General features: G+C 38.5%; 1 protein-coding gene across 1 annotated transcript in view; it reads left to right on the forward strand.

Moving 5' to 3' along the window:
• The window catches only part of UBR2 (ubiquitin protein ligase E3 component n-recognin 2), a gene marked incomplete at its 5' end in the record, with an annotated part of 51524 nt that extends 43776 nt beyond the window's left edge, over nucleotides 1-7748 (forward strand). Inside the window, 9 exons of the mRNA XM_010084667.1 lie at nucleotides 1-114; nucleotides 744-834; nucleotides 1346-1476; nucleotides 3127-3235; nucleotides 3483-3539; nucleotides 5010-5087; nucleotides 5367-5537; nucleotides 6224-6325; nucleotides 7079-7748. The exon at nucleotides 1-114 is cut by the window's left edge and continues 52 nt beyond it. Of these exons, the coding sequence (XP_010082969.1) occupies nucleotides 1-114; nucleotides 744-834; nucleotides 1346-1476; nucleotides 3127-3235; nucleotides 3483-3539; nucleotides 5010-5087; nucleotides 5367-5537; nucleotides 6224-6325; nucleotides 7079-7220 (995 nt within the window). The remainder of the gene's footprint in view (nucleotides 115-743; nucleotides 835-1345; nucleotides 1477-3126; nucleotides 3236-3482; nucleotides 3540-5009; nucleotides 5088-5366; nucleotides 5538-6223; nucleotides 6326-7078) is intronic.
• Between the last annotated feature and the right edge of the window lie 9392 nt (nucleotides 7749-17140).

Below are 17140 nucleotides of genomic sequence, written 5' to 3' on the forward strand. Positions count from 1 at the left end.
CTGCCATACATTGTCAGGATTTTTCAGGGGTTAGTCTTGGCACTGGAGATCTTCACCTGTTTCATCTTGTCACTATGGCACATATAATACAAATTTTACTTACCTCATCAACAGGTAATGCCATTTTCTTTCAACTTTTATTGAAATGATTCCTCAAATCTGTACTTGGAAAACACTAAGGTGCTATTGGTGAATGTATGCAGTTTACAGTGGGAAAAATTTCTGGTGCTCCCTCTTTTCAGCCCAGAGAAAGTATTGGTAAATTGTACTCAAGAAAGTTCAGTCTTGTGTCTTTATTGACTAACACTGGAGGTTTTTTGGAGTGTGGCTAGTCATGTATCCTATCTTTCCAGCTAATGTAGCAGTGCCTGGAAGTGTTTATTGTGGAGACTTGGCTTAGGCATTGCATGATGAATCAGTTGCAGTTAGTGAAGTAAGGAATCAATGTATCTTCTGGCAAGAGGAACTGGATAAGGTGTAGTATGCCAAAAGCAAAGAACTCCATGTATTTTAGGAAACCCAAGCAATTGAAGAAGTAAACCAGCACCTCACTAGAGTTGACAATAGCATAAACTTAGTACTAAGGTGCACAGCAGAACACTTTTTTCCAGTACATCATGTTGTAGTACAGTGGAATGTTTCACTTAGCTTTGGCCTTTTTCTCAAAACTTGAAAAAATACATTCTTGCTCTTCAAACATGTATATATGAAGTAACTTACTTATTATGTCTTTCTTTCTTTAGAAGAGAATGGCATGGATCATGAAAACACTAACAGTGAAGAGGAAGTAGCTGTGCTTACCCTGTATAAATTTCTTTGCCAGTGTACAGGAAGGTAAAGGGCAATCTTTCGATAACATTTTATATTTTCTCCCTTCTGGAGTCACCATTAACTACTGACTAAATTGTATATTCTAATGCTCTCAAAGATGAAACGTGGGCACTCTTGCATCTTGTTTCTTATCTACTGCTTCTACACGCACTTTTCAAGTAGCTATTCCTATAAATTCCTCTGTGCTCGTGAAGGTACCTGCTTACGAACATTATGCTCTGGAACAATTTTTTAGTCAGTTTGCAGATATGTGGAATCTGGAATTGGCAGTGTCTGAGTACAGAAATGTCTGTGCAAAATTTTCCTTAATTTACTGTCCCAGTTGGTTACATTTTTATGAAGCTCTATTTTGTTGTTTTGCTTGGACTTAACTTTGAAATAAACACTTTGCATAATGCTTGTTTCAGCTGAAGTCAGTAATTTGATACGAAATATGACTGAAGACTTACTAAATATAGCTCTCAAATGGAAATTATTTAATAAAAGTTAACTTTTTTTATTGTGTTCTCTTAAGTGCCTTGAAAGAAATTTCCTCAGGTTGGCACCTATGGAGGAATCTAAAAGCTGGAATCATACCTTTCCTGAGATGTTCTGCTTTGTTTTTCCATTACTTAAATGGAGTCCCAGCACCCTCAGAAATTCAAGGTACTGTCTGCATGGTATTAAATCAGCTTTTTAAAAGAAACAAACACTTACGGACAAAACAAATTAGGTTTAAACTCTCTTTTCTGAAGAAGTGATTGAATGAATGTGGGTGTGTTACCAGTGCAGAATCATATCTACATAGGAAAAAGGAAAAAAAGAATTGTTGCCTTATTAAAAAAAATATTGAGGCCAATGCCTTTCTAGATTACCTAAAAGAGAAACTGATGCTCTTCTATTAAAAAGTGAAGTATTATTTCAAATCTATTGATTGCTGTTTTCAAATGAGACCTGCTTTTGCTTGCATTGCTTTCATTCAAACCAGTATCCACTAATAATTGAAATCTCCAAATACACTGATGTTACATTACACCCCAAATAATCGGTGCTATTAACATACTTTACTTTCCTCCACATATGGTGTATGTAGGGACAGAATGTAAACTTGAAGATATGACTTACAATAAGTAGGTCCGTACTGCTTCATAATTCCCGTGTTTAAAACAAAGTACAGTATGTGGTGCTGAACTGGCAGGAGAACAGCTACAGAACTTGTAGAGTGTTTCCTTGATACCTAGCTTCCTGGCAAATTGTGTTTAAAATATAGATTATTTTCATTTAACAATAGCAATGCATAAACATTTGGGACAAAAAAAGAAGAAAATGAAAACTTCTATTTCTGAACTTTGATTTTCTGTAACAAGTTTTCTCACATTTGTAGTCTGGCCCAGTGGTGACCGCTTGAGTTCTTTGTTACAGGTGCTCTAAAGAGGAGGTACCAAGTGCAGCTGTACTTCCAGACAGTAGGTCCATGGGCTTTTAGAGAGTTGGTTGTAGGAGAGGGGAAGAGGAAGGCTTTGTTTCTCATTGTTACTGTCCTCGAGTCCCAGGTGCTTGGATGGCCCTGCAGGGATGTCCAGATGGTGGCTGTGGCACTGGGGGGTACTTCCCTACCCCAGGACCTGCTGGTCCCACAGCTGGCCTGTGTTGCTCTTCTCTAGTATTTTATTGGGGGTTGTGAAATGGGAATCACTTGGCTATGAGAGGGAAGTGAGCACAGCTTTCACTTTGATTTTCTTTGCTCCTTTGTTCTGGAGCAAAAGAGGCAGTACCATGGAAGAGGTGCTAGTACTTGTCCTAAAGTTGGGAGAGCCAACTCAAACCAACAGACAACTATCACAAATATGACAATGTAGCAGTTGTGCCCTACACAATATTTTTGAAGACATTTGGAATTTCTGTATTTCTGAGGCTGTGGTGTACTTCACTGGTGTACCGTCACTGATCACCTGTCTCAGTTTGTGTCATGGAGCACAAAGTAGCCACTTAATGGATGACAATAAAATGAAGATATACTAAGCTGTAAAGACCATTGAGCTCTCTGTTGTGGTTCTTACATGACCAGGCTTGAAACATGCTTAGAGGGGAAGTTTGAGTAAGGTTGCTTCTCATTACTGGCAGTTTTCGAATATAACTGTCTAGTGCCTTTGCTAGGACTCTTTCATATGTCATACCACATTTTGAGTGTGGGGGAATACAATTTAAAAAAAAAAGAAAAAGAAAAGCTGGCTCATTTAGGGCTGTATTTCATTTATTGTCGTTAATGTCATTTTTAAAAAATGCCATTATAAGAATTCTACTTTTTTTTTCCAGTAAATGGAACAAACCAGTTTGAACACTTATGTAGCTATCTTTCCTTGCCAAACAACCTCACTTGCCTTTTTCAAGAAAATAGTGAGATTCTGAACACATTAATAGAAAGGTAAGTCGTGTTTTTATGTTAAGTTTAAATATAAGGAATTCTGTGCAAGATAGTAATATATGTGTTCTCCCAGCAGTGCATATGTTGAAATGAGTAGTAGACTTAGAAAAGCATTTGTGAAAGAAGTGTCCTGAAAGAAATAATTGTTGTTGTAGACATTATTGAATAGATGTACTTTGGAATTTTTACTTACTTGTTTTTGGAAAGTATCATCCATTGAACTTAAACAGTTTTTTCTTTCTTGTAGTTGGTGTAGTAACAATGAAGTAAAAAGATATCTCGAAGGCAAGAGACATGCTATCAGGTAAACATGGAGAAATTTTAAGTAAAGACAGATAAGAAACTTCAATGTTGTGGTTTTCTCCAAATATTTTTTTTTCTAAAAGGTGTTTGTAATAATATAGTATTAGTTCTGCTTTAGTGAATGACAAAGATATTGGAGGATAAGCAAGGAGATATTTGGAATTCTGTAAGAAAAGTTAAATATTCCTTAACTTAATAGATTTTAAAAGCAATGTTAAATATTACTTTTATTTAGACTGATCTGCAGTAGTCAGAAGCGATAACATTTCCTCTCATGTTTCCTATAGTGGATTTGTACATTTTGATTCAAAAGGTATGCTGTTGCTAAAAGGCATATATAAACTTTGTTTAAAAATACCAGGCATTGAAGATCATTTTAAAGGATCCGAATTCTTCAGTGTAATCAACACTGAGTCTGTTGCTAAAAAATTTGCTTTACATACATTTCTACTTTCTAAGCAATTATTTTGAATTCAGAACACATGTAATGCTTAGTGGGCATAAAAAAGCCTTTGGGGTGTCCTTTATGAGGGATGAGTAAAAATAGTGGTTATCAATTATCAAAATAATTATAAATTAATATGAGGTTCACAGTACTGTCATTAAAAACTTATCCCTGCAGTTTAATCTTCTGTGCTAAATACATAAAGTCAATCTTTCAACGTTGTACATTCAATAAGGCTAAGTGGAAAAAAAAAATTAATCACTTCATCTGTTAAATACCAGGCCATTAACAGAATCTTGTATACAGCGAGAATACTCCAATTGTGTAATTGATTTCTTGGCATGTGTGATTGTTAGGATTTGTTTCCATGGGTTCCTTTTGCTGATTCTTAACTGCTCTTCCTAAGATTATGTCTAACTTGACAGTGGTTTGTTTTTTTTTCCTCCCAGCATGTTTTTGTACATTGCTTCTGTTACAAACCTCTATTTACATTTCACACTCTAATTTGTATTATTCCTAGAGTTGAAGATTGCTTAAATTTAGTGTGTAACATCGGAAAAAAAATTAAAACTGTTATTTATAAAGATATAGTTATTTGGTATTAAATAGGTCCTTTTCATTGCTTGAATATTTAATTCTCTTCAGGGGCAGACTATTTGTCATTCAATATTAGTGACAAAAGAAAAATACAAAGCAAGCTGATAAGGAAGCAGAACAAATATTCAGTTAAACTTATGGTGGCCTGATGATGAGGTTTTGTTAAAAGCATACATATGGCATACAAATGCCTGTGCATTTTCTCAAATTCATAAAAATATAACTAAGAAACTGGAGGTGGTCTAGTTGAGAGATGTTGTGGGTTCCTTTTCTATGTACTGCCACTTCATGAATGGCAGAGAAGAAAACCTTAGAAATTCAGTTATTCACAGATGCTGGCTAGATGACTCAAGAAAACATGAATGAGTTTGAAATCACTGAGTATTATTCATTGAAATATGAGTGGTTAATTTGATTATTTTATTCTAGCTATGCAAGAGAATCCAACAAATTAATAGACCTTCCGGACGACTACAGCTGCCTCATTAACCAAGCATCCAGTTTCTCGTAAGTTGTATGCAATTATAGTGAGGACCAGTAGTCTTTTGCTTCTTTTGATGAACAGGGAAACCTGTAACCTAAAAGCCTCAGAAAGATGTTTACAGAATCCTGAAGTTAATGGCACATATTGATTGTCATATCTTCTGACAAAACTGCTGCATATTTTGGTAAAATAGAAATTGTAGGCATTTGTATAACTGTTAGCAGTATAAATGTTAACAGTACTTTTGAATCTTTTTACCATTTAGAGTTAATACATAAAACTTTTTTTTTTCCTAACAAAAGGTGTCCAAAATCGGGTGGTGATAAAAGCAGAGCCCCAACATTGTGCCTTGTGTGTGGGACCATGCTCTGTTCGCAGAGTTACTGTTGTCAAACTGAGTTAGAAGGAGAAGATGTTGGAGCCTGTACTGCACATACATACACTTGTGGTTCTGGAGTAGGCATATTCCTTAGGTAAGAAAGTGCATACTTCTATTTATATTGCTAGGTTGGGTGGTGTGTGTGTGTGTGTGGACATAAAATGAAAAGTTCTATAAATGTGATTGTAAGGGTGGTTTGTAAAGGCAGTGGTTTGTAAATAACAGGGTTGCCTAAAAAGTAGAGTGTATTCACCTTCCTTCTACTTGGTATAAGGATCCAAGGTTGTTCCTTTGAAGAGAAGGTATCATACAAAATTCAAATTTCATTTTAAGGTGAATTTGTTTTCTCTGTATGTTTTTTTGGTAATATTTGAGTAGAAATAATGAAGACAAATACCTTGATTTTGTTGTTGTTGCTGCTGTTGAAAACATGAACGTTCATTTTAGTTGTCTTCCTGCCTACAAGGAAAGGTTAGATAATGTCTGTTTTCACTTTGGCAAAGATTGGTGACTAGTGAAATTGTTTTATTTTCTTGTTGTGGTTGTGGTGAGTATTTTACACAGACTGCAAATAGTGTGACATGAAACTACATTGTTTTTAACTGCTACTGAGGACTTACAACAGGAAGAGAATACGATCTTTAGGGGGTTTTTTTAAGTACCTTTAAAAATCTGCACATGCAAATTATACAGAATAAAAGTAGGTGAGAACTGGAAAAGCAGTGTCTATGAAAATATGAGAAACTATTCACCTGAAATCTTCTCTGTGTTTCTCTCTAGAGTACGAGAATGTCAGGTGCTATTTTTAGCTGGAAAAACAAAGGGCTGCTTTTATCCTCCTCCTTATCTTGATGACTATGGAGAGACAGACCAGGGACTCAGGTAAATGTTTAAAAAGTTATGTCTTTTAAAGATAGGAGTTCTAAAAGTGTCTGGTCTATGTTACCTTTTTATTTTGATTATATAGGTAATATTATATTCTGACATTGCTGCTGCATCTAATATCTTCAAACATTTTAATGCTAATATGTGGGTTCAGGTTAAAAATATTTAATGGAAGATCTTTCCCAGGTTATAAACAGTTGTCTTGAAGTGTAAAAATTTAAATCTTTTTAGTATATGTTAAATTGCCTAGAAAATAAGGCTGAAAATTTTACTTGTCTGTAGTGCATTTGTTTGTATGATCTGTGTTAATTTAATACCAAGTTAAAATACTGTGAGCTTTTTTTATTTAATGTGGTAGCTCTTTGTCTTAACTCCTATCTCTGCTTCCTATGAGAATAGTTTGGAGACTTGATATTGTTAATGCTTGAAACTGGTAAAAATCATGGAGTATGAGCTTGTTCAGCACAGAAAGATTGCTGAAAACCTGCGTTCACATTCCTGTGGACTGTCCAGGAGATTTCCATGTGTTAAGTGGTAAGGGTGGGGGACCAGACAAGGTAGCACTCCAGTGTTTGATATTACTAATCAAAGTATCTGTTGATTTGTTCTGACAAGAGAACAACATTAAAGGCTTATCTAAATATTTTAATATTTTAAAGGATTATGTAATATTTAATACATGTTGCACCTGAGTGTTTGTGCTTAGTTGCAGTGTTTTATCATTCCTGATAAGTATTGTCTTCTTTTCAGACGTGGGAATCCCTTGCATCTGTGCAAAGAACGATTTAAAAAGATTCAAAAACTCTGGCAGCAGCACAGTATCACAGAGGAAATTGGACATGCACAAGAAGCAAATCAAACACTAGTTGGCATTGATTGGCAGCATTTATAATTGTTATCTGCTGAAGACTGGAACTTTATTGAGATTTTTGTAACTCCGTAAGCTTTTCAAAGGAGGGATTAAAAAAAAACAAACCCAGTCCTGTTATTTAATCTTTGTTTTACAATGTATTTCATAAAGATACCAGTTAACATTAATCAAGTAAACTTCTTTCTATGTAAGCAAGTTTTATTAGTCATATAATTTGCACTGTGCTTCCTTCACAGAAATGTCTTGGGTTATAAACCTGGGCAAATGAACTTGAGTTTCTGATAAAAAAGAATGACTCTTTTTGGAAGTCTGACTATGATTTTTTTCTTATAAACTGCAAGAGAAAAAGACTGCTGAAACAGAAACTAGATAGAGCACAATTACTGATTGTGTTTTGCCCCTTGCTAGTAATCTGAGCCATTTTATTTATTATTCTGCATTTTAATACTTAAGCTGTGTGTACATGCAATGGAATGAAGTAAGGAAGCAAATAATGTAGCAAATGGATGTTTCTGTCTGCATCAATGGATAATTCACTCTTGGTGTATCTAAAACGATTCTGTCATTTGTACTCTTGCAGCTTTCTTGCTTCCAGTTGTTTTTTAACTAAAAAAACCTAACACTAGCTTTACAAGTAAAATAATTTAATTTAAAGCTTTTTCCAGAGCATTGCACTCCTTAGAATTATGTAGTTTGTAATTTGAATTTGGCTGGGAAACCCTTTCACTTTCAATTATGTGATTGGTTATTGGTATTCAAGGGTTGACATTGTGCTTTAGAAGATACTTTAAGATAATGACAATATGTAAAATGTCATGAAAGCTGATTTGATGTTAATTTGCAGAAGCACAGAGGATCTTTTCTTCATTTTTGTTAACAGTCAACTTTTAAGGTGCAAATCCCTTCTCCTTTTTGTTGCAGAGAAACTGAATGGTTTCCTCTGGCTTTGAAGGGCCACAATCACACTGCCCACATTTTTGCATTCATTATTTTCTGTTGTTCCATCAGGTTTATTTACTTTTTGGCTTGATTTAAAGCTCTGTAAAGATGTTTGCATATAGTATATTTTATAAATATATTCTATAACTGCGCAGATTTGCACTTGACATGAGGGTGCCTGAAGGCAGTGAGTTTTCTAGCTGTATGTAATTAGACCGCCAAGGTGTGTCTAAAAAGTGACATGATGCTTATTGATTTAAAATAAAATCCATTACCTTTATCTCTCCTATCTTCTGACAAGTAAGTAAAAAAAAAATCTTAATTTACATAATTCTGTTTTCTTAATAATCTGTGGTCCTTTTAGTTAAGTCTTACTTTCAGATTATGTCTTCAGCCCAGAGAAGCAATCCCTTTACTGTCTGCCGTGTCTTCAGTTACACTTGGTCTGACTCAATTGTTTCTATTTTTACAGATTTAATGCTTCAGATAAATTTTGTATATTGATGGTGTACAGGACAATTTTTCAAACATTCAGTAACAGTATTGAGTGAAGATGTGAAATATGAAATAAAGAAACTTGGCCAATATTGATTTCCTTTTCTTAAAAACAGTACAGACTACTCTTGTCTCTACTACCTGTTGTAGTTCTACTCATTTATATATTGCTGTCACTTTTTACAAAGAGACATGCAGAAGTTGCAGGAAAAAATTACATGAATGCTTTGTCTCAGCGTTCCCCTACTTAAGCTGGTTGATATAGCAACAATTTTTTGTGCGTGGTACTTGAAAATCACACTCTTTTGGTTACGTTACTATTCCTTTGCAGTGAGTCTTGCTTCTTAAGCTGTGTCCCACAGTTTCAATTAATGAGTAACTGCACTGAAAAAAATCTCTTTTCCTATGAGCATAATATCAAAAAGATAATTGAGGATACTGACAAATTTCTCTGCGCAAAGCAAAATCTTGACAGCAACTTTTTTTTCTATGGTATCAGAGTTGGAGACTGCAAGGTTGAATAGGTTGATAAAATTATGACCATAAATAATTACAAAGTGCACAATTTGCCTTTTTTTTTTTTTTGCAAGTTTAGTCTTTCTTTACTCAAGACTTCTATTTTATGATTTGGTTTGCATGTATTTATATTAATGTAGAAATATTTATTTATATATATAACATTGCTTCAGTATCAGGGAAATAATATCTGTAATAAATTGGCTATAACTTTAGTATTTTGGATTACGTGTGCAATCTACAATGTATTATGTGTTTGGAGGGAGAAAAAAACACCACCAACAAAAAAAATGACAAAATCCCCCAACCTGAAGCCATCATAACAGAATACAAAACAAAGCTGAAAGCATCAAGTAGATGATTTTGGTGTTGACATTAAATAAGTACTTTTAAAATGTTGTTTTTAGAGTTATGCTGAGCTTGTTCATTCAATTGTGTCACCTTGTTAATCGCAAGCTAACAGAAATACCTGGATGTGCAGCCTCTGCAATTCCTCAGATAAAAACGTAAGATGATTATATTATTAGCATAATTTGCTTCAGTCAGCTAGATCTTTCTTGACCTCTACCAAAAAGTCTAATCGTCTTTTTAAAGACGATCGCCTATATTTTATATAGGGATGAGAGTTGAGGTTCCTGTCAGTAATGGTTTTTACCCTGTTCATACTTCTAGGTAGCACTTTGTACTCTCCTCAGTCTGCCATAGGAGGCTTTTTCTTGGCTCTGGTGGAATACAAAACCAGGGTAACACCGGATGCCTTCTGACTTGTGCCAAGAGCCAGTGCTCCCCACAGCTCTCTAAATACTTCATCTATAAAATTATTGGGAATTTGTTGTCTGAGGTAAAGTGCTCATGGATTCTCAGCCTGTTCACATCTTCAGCTCTCCCTCAGTTCCCTACAGCTGCTTCTGTGTCCGTCAAACTGGTCTTCATGCTGATGCCTGAGCAAGTAAAATACGGGCCTTGCTTCCTACTGTAGCACTGGGAGCAAGCTGGGCTGTTGCTACACTAAGTGGTTAACTCATTTTATTGGGACAGTGGACACAAGTGTGGCCACACAGACCTTCTGTTCTGTCCTTTTGACATGAAGACCTACGTGCTCTAAGGCTCCGGCCATGGCATCTCATGTAAGTGCATTTTATTTTATGCCCAATGACTTCTTTTTTTATTAGTGCTCCATCATTGGGATCCTTTTCTTTATGACCTGAATGTGTAGAGGAGAAGCTCGATGCTTGACTTGCTGTGAAAATACCTTCAGCAGAAAATCCCAGCTGTTTTCCTTTCTGGAAGATTAAATTGCCCGAGGGGAGTTGCATTGCAAGTCTCTTCACGGGAGAGTCCTGTTATAATCAACTGAGTATGCAATCTGCCTCCCTTCTGCCCTGGACTCTCCTTCTCTGCTCTTTTTTTAGGGATTGCCTTTGGCAGAAAGTAGTGGCTCTGTATTTCCGTTCCATTGTTGAGATAATTGATTATATAAATCAAATATGACAGTATTAAACAGTTTTGGCTTGGTCATGAGCCCCTGGGGAATGCCACTTGTAACTGGTTGGTTTCCAACTGTTCCTTGCTGCCTGAAAATCCAGCCAGGTTTCTGTCCACCTTGCAGTCTGTCTAGCCTGCATCTCCCCAAATTGGTTATGAGGATGATGTCTGAAATCGTGTTGAAAGTCTTCTCTAAAGTAAAACATCTACTGTACAGAGAAAGTGGTTTTATAGCAACTTTGATTTACTGAGAAGCAAAAGAGGAGCCAGCCTTTAAACTAACTGAGCATTTGAATTATTTTGTGTATGACAAGGATTGGGAGGTTTTCTTTGGTAATAGCAAGAGATATTGGGTTGGTCTTTCTGGGGCTTCTATGGGCCTTCTGATCTTCATATTTTTGTACTGCAATCTTCTCTGGTTTCAGTGAGCCAGGACTGTTACCTGGCCAATCCTGCACTGTGGTGGGAATGGGATGGTGCTCTTCATATCTTAACTGGCATTAAAGGAAAACTTTCTTAGGGAGGTATCTACTTCTCTACCATTAGCTGTTCAGTTCCTCAGCTCCATACGGGGAGTGTCCCAGAGTCCTACTTGACCCTGCATGGAGAAGGTTGGAGACTTCACGGGAACAACGCTGGTGCAGTTATTATCAAGGCTCGCCTTAGGGTGCTCAAGGAGTGATGACAGCCAGGGAGCCTGCCAACCACCCCTCTGCATATATAGCTAACACATCACCATCTGGCTGTCCACGTTCTCTGGATAACTCATTTGGGTTGTGTGGTACTGCTTCAGCATACCTTCAGCGTAAAGGCATAGGGACAGGTGCATAGAAGGGTTGCTTAGCAGCGATGGGAAGTCTTACAGACAAGTTGTCTTTAGGAAGATGTTTCTCCTTACCATTAATGCCTTTTTTTTTTTTTTCTTGTGGGATTTGGATATTTAGAAGAACAGGAAGGAGTAGAGTTAGCTTCTCCTTTTTGGGCTATGTTCAAGCAAAGGTGGAAAGAATCCCAGAGTAAGAATATTGCAAACAGGTATTGCTGAGGCAAAAAAAGTCTCCATCATTCAGTGCCTGATGAAGGTTGTGTGTATAGCACGTCTTCATGCCCAGTTGGTGATAACTTCTAGTTACCAGTAAGTGGCTTCACCTTGTTGGAGTGTCATCTATTACTTTGGGAAACCAGCAATGACTAATGGAAGGGCACTGCTGTCAGCCTGGGATACCTAAGCAGAGTTGCCAGCTTGGCAGCTGGGACTGCAGCAAGAGCAGGTGCCTCGGACAGCTCTAGAGCTTGGAGGCGTGCGGGGAAGGAGCTGGAGCTTCCCTGCCTCTCCTGCCTGCCAGCCAGCAGTGCCAATGCAGTTTGGGGGTTTGATGTGGTGGAAGTTGGAACCGTTGGGTAAGGGACAGTGAAGAACTCCACGTCAGGTGGGTGGTTGTGGATCCCAGGCTTGCCCGAGGCTCTTGACCAATCAGTGCTTGCCCCCAGACCAGGCTCGGGGAGTTCATCCACTGGAAACCTCTCCGAGACCTGACTCCCGAGTCCCAGAGAGCTGTGCTCAGCAGACTGTTAGGCAGCTTTTTTCAGTAGGAGGAAGAAGGGGTTTTATCTGCTTTATTCCAAGGCTAATAGGAGTCAGGAGCAGTACCGGTTCCTGGTTGTGTTCTGGGAGAGTCTGTGCAGTGTCTGATTGCTAATTCAGGTGTGACTCTTGTGTAACTATTGAGCTAGTTCTGTCAATATTATTTTTACCTTCTACTGACCAATACATATTTTCTTAAACATGTTACGGGCTGGTACAGGAGCACAAGCTACAGTGAAGTAGTTCAGACATTCCCAAAGCAGGGGCGTGTGAGTGTGGCACACTGCATGTGTGGGGTGATGATGCAAGGGAGTGTGTCGATGGTGCTTAGTACACCTAGTCACCAGCTGGCCAAGGAAGTGGCCAGGTATTTCTGGTGACAGGTGGAAGCCTCATGCTAAAACGTCTTGCTGCTTCAGCTTGAGACCCTATGGAAGGGCATGATGATTTTGTCTTATTTCACTTTCTAAGTTCATGGTATCCACTCACACGGTTTCACCCACAGGCACTGAGACGTGTATGTCCAAGCAGTCGGGCCAGGACTGTGTGCCACAGAGCACAGGAAGGGTGCTGCCACGTCCTCCCTACGTACCCCTTGCCTGGTGATGGCAAAGCGGCTTTTGGAAAGTTTTTTTTTTTTTTTTTATACCCATTAGGATTCAGCAGTAACTGCAGTGTCCTGTTTTGTCTCAGTATCCTGCTGCTTCTACTACCTTTCCCCCTCTCCTGGCATGCAAACATTAGATGCCCAAATCTTTGTCTTGATGAGGGATTTGTCAAACACTCTTCTCTTGGGAGGAAAAAAAAGAAGAGGGAAAGCATGAGTTTCCGCAGTGTGCCAGGTGTAGGAGCTAAGAAATGGCAAGTACTGATCTTCATCTCCATGGCAGCAATGATTAAATGTTACTTTTTCATCAGTTTGTGAATATATATTTTCGTAGTCTCCTTCCAGACAGTGTGAGCTCAGAGGTGGTAAGTTTTCCAGCTTGTTCTTTGTGTAGGATCCTGGAAGGAAGCCAGACTGGCCAGTCAGCCCTGGGTAGTGGGGGACAGGTGAGCTGGGGTTAGTGATGGCATCTGTGCAGACCACTGCAGGATGCTTTAGTGACCTATAAAACCAAGATGTTGATTTGAAATCAAATACATATTTGAAGAATAATGTGTGCAACATATTTCTCTAACTGTGGAGGATGCTAAAGTGTGTTAATAAATGGGAGAAAAGGTTATATAAAAATAGCTGGCAAGGAGATCAGCAATATGTTCACTGATGTAATTCACTGGTGTTGTCTAACCAGAGATGCCTGCATTTGGTTTTATACTGGGTTTGGACGGCAAGGTTTTGGTGGTGGAGGTGGGGCTACAGGGTGGCTTCTGTGAGGAGCTGCTGGAAGCTTCCCCCATGTCCAACAGATTCAACACCAGCCGGCTCCAAGATGGACCCAACGCTGGCCACAGTAGAGCCCATCAGCGATGGTGGCAGCACCTCTAGGAGAGCATATTTAAGAAAGTGCAAAAACCTGCTGTGAAAACGGCAGCAGAGAGAGGAGTGAGAACATGTGAAACAACTGCAGACACCAAGGCCAGTGCAGGAGGGGAGGAGGTGCTCCAGGTGCAGAGCAGAGATTCCCCTGGAAAAACTGGCTTTGAGAACAAACTATGGGAATACTCCTCATAACGATCTCAATAGCTGACATGCTTATGGACTAACCTTCTTTTGAGTAGAGACAGGGAAATCAGGCAACCTCTGTTCTGTGGGTGTTGCTTTAGAAAGGGCCGGTGGGATGGGAGGGGGGAGGCTGCACGATGGGGTGCGTTCCCCAGGGAAGGGTGCTGCAGAGGTCATGCCCACAAAGCTGAGCTCCAGGCCAGGGTGTCGTCCAGCTTTCCCACCTCCCAAATGTGCTTTGGATCAAAATAATATCTGTGAATTCACACAGGATCAGCAAATGCAGATGCTTTGAGAGAGGTATTTTAATACTTAAGTGTTTCAGTCACTGAACGCTATAGGTCTGATATAATTTTAAAAAAATAAAGAAGAAAAGGTTTCACATAGGTATTACTTTAGATTTCATTGAGATAGCTGCGTTCCTGTTACCAGAAATAAATTTGTCTAAGCCTTTATCTCCCCACAGGGGCCTGTTATCACATGGCACCATTCTCTTTTTCTGGCCTTATCTCTTAATTAACTAATCTCTAATAATGCTCTTTATTTTTTTTTTTAATAAGCATTTGTGATCTGCCCCCATTGTACATTGGCTATGGTAAGGGTGGTGTTTGGGTTTGTTTTATAAAACAATCAAGTCAGGTGAAAATAAGTAATTGTTTTGCTGGGATGTCTTTTTCTTTGCATCAGCCTTGAAAAATCTTCCCTGACCATTAGCTGGAAGTGTGCAGTGCCTACGACCCGTTATAGCATTCCCATGCTCTTTGCTAAGCTGCACACATGCATTTGTCTGGCATTATAGAATGTCCAAGCTCATGTAATGCATGGAGGCTAATCTTATCAATTGTATTAAGGCTACTTAGGAATTAATAGCTTTAAGGAAGCTGTTTATATTTCCTCCTTTAAAGCACTTTAGTCAATGTTCTGTGTCCCTTCAAATAAATGTCATCAGTAACATTTTACTGATGCACTTTTTGTCATTTCTTTTAAAAAATAAATAATATTTCTTAAAGGTTTACACTTCAAGGCCTTGGGCTGGCTCTCAGGTCTGAGCACTTGGATTTAAACCGGTAATCCATGTGGAGGTACCTAAAAAGAAGTGGCCTGGTTTGTATGAATTAAGCTCACATCCTTCTGAAGTTTATTAGTTTGAAAATGAGGGCACAGCTCGAGAAGGTGTTGGATTGCTGCAGGCAGATTTGACTACGTGAGCTTTAGACTTAAATTTAAAATAACAACAATACTTTCTTTTGCATGTCTGTTGCAAGTTAGATTTAAATGCGGAAAAAATAATTTATAAACCCAGTTTAGCTGATTGTCAAATATCATAAGGATGCTGGTAGTTGTTGAGCACATCTAGAAGTTAAGGCCTGTGAAGATGTTGTAATTCCTATGTACTACAAGGGGATACAGCTAAAATGGTCCAGCAAATTCTGTTTTCAGTAAGAAGCAAGCGATTTAGGGGTCTGTTTGCACATCCGGAGCTCAGCTTGGACACACGGGAAGAGGAAGGTTTTCTTTCTCTAAGAGCATTATATAGAGGGGGGAAAAGCTTCCCATGTATAGGAACACATAAAATGGGTACAAAAAATGAATTCAGAAGCAAAAAGTCAGCAGTAATGCAAATTAAAGAAATCTGTATTAAATTTATATATTTAAACATTTTCTTTAAAGAGGTCTTTACTTGCAATATATATTTTTAATACCTAAATTTACATTTGCAGGCAGCAGAGATATCTTTATCTAGAACAGCATTTGCAATGTCACAAGAAAGTATATTTAAGATTGGATGTATGATATATTACATATAATATTTTACAAAGCAGTCATAGTACAATCTTGTAGTAATCATAAGATGTTACAAAGATCCTCGTTAACAAGGAGACTTTATTATAGACAGCATTAGCGTGTACACTATTTGTTCTTATTGGTACAAAACCCCAATTCTAGTACTAGGCTTCATAAATCTCTCTGATACCCTAAGACCTTTACTCTGGGAAATGGCTTCTCCAATGTGGCGCTGAAAGAATAATTTGACAATTTGTTACGTTGCATTAGCAATAGACTGAAAAAAAATTAGAGCCCACAAATAATTGGAGAGTCCTGTCTAAAGCAATGACCTAAACCAGATTTGTAGGGCAGCAATAAATCTAGATCTCTTCGAAAAATCGTATGTCTAGTCAAGTAACTGGTATAAATCACAGCACACTGAAGCCTCACAAGGAAAAACTGTAACCCTTGCAATGCAGCTCCTATCCATACATGACTCCTCCGAAAAGCTCTTCTCTGATACATGTGGCCACATCATGCGCCATCCACAATCCTGTTCTTCTCTGACGGACCAGCTGAGAGGAGCAGCCGGTCATACCGAGGTCCTACTGAGAAGGAAGGACTTGGTCTGCTTCGTACAGTTCTGCCATGCAAAGTATCCCTCAGCAAAGCAATAGACGATAGGCTGTGGTGAATAGCAAGTTGGCTTTTACATTTAGTTGCCCTTGTTCTAGTCAGTCTCACAGACAAAAGAACAGAGTTAACTTTTTAATTGATTGTTGTAACTAAATTCATTATTGTAACGAAAGTTAAAAGCTTTGACCAGCTTTGAAAAAATGCAAGGATGCCACAAATACCTGTCAGAATCAAACCTTGCATGCAGATGGCTTGAAACAGCCTGGCCACCAAGACATAGACTATGGCTTGATGTACGGACACGTCCCTACCTGTCCTGCTGTGAACTGCTGTGTCCGTTCTAGCAGGAGTTTGAACAGAAGCTGGAGGAGCTGAGTGCTGCTGGGGCAAGTGCACAAGTGATTAAGAATGAAAACTAACGGGCTGTGCAATGATTAGCAGCTGCAAATGTGGCTTCATCTGAAGACTGGTCACGAGCCATGTGGAAGGAACCTGCTGAGAAAACTCTCCCAGGTACCCTGCAGAGAAGTAGAGGTTTTGCCCAGACAGGGTAGAGGTGAGCGTGGTGCCTGGCTCATAGCTGAGGGACTGAGATGGCTGCAGTTATTTGTGCAGGGGGTTGGGGCTTGCTCTCTCGGGTTTCTTTCCCTTTAGCTGAATTTATCTGGCAGCTGCAGATGAACTCAAGATGATGCTCTGTTCCCTTACTAGATGCCATGCACCACAGAAAATTATTCCAATTCTGTGTATGAGAACAGGGTCCTCCAGCTATGACTGTGTTTGAAGAGATGCAGCTTATGCAAAATGTGCCTTCACTTCGACTGAAAAGATACAATGAAGGGGACCCTGTCA

Source organism: Pterocles gutturalis, unplaced genomic scaffold, assembly GCF_000699245.1.
Source record: "Pterocles gutturalis isolate BGI_N339 unplaced genomic scaffold, ASM69924v1 scaffold6845, whole genome shotgun sequence".
NCBI classification, from domain to species: domain Eukaryota; kingdom Metazoa; phylum Chordata; class Aves; order Pterocliformes; family Pteroclidae; genus Pterocles; species Pterocles gutturalis.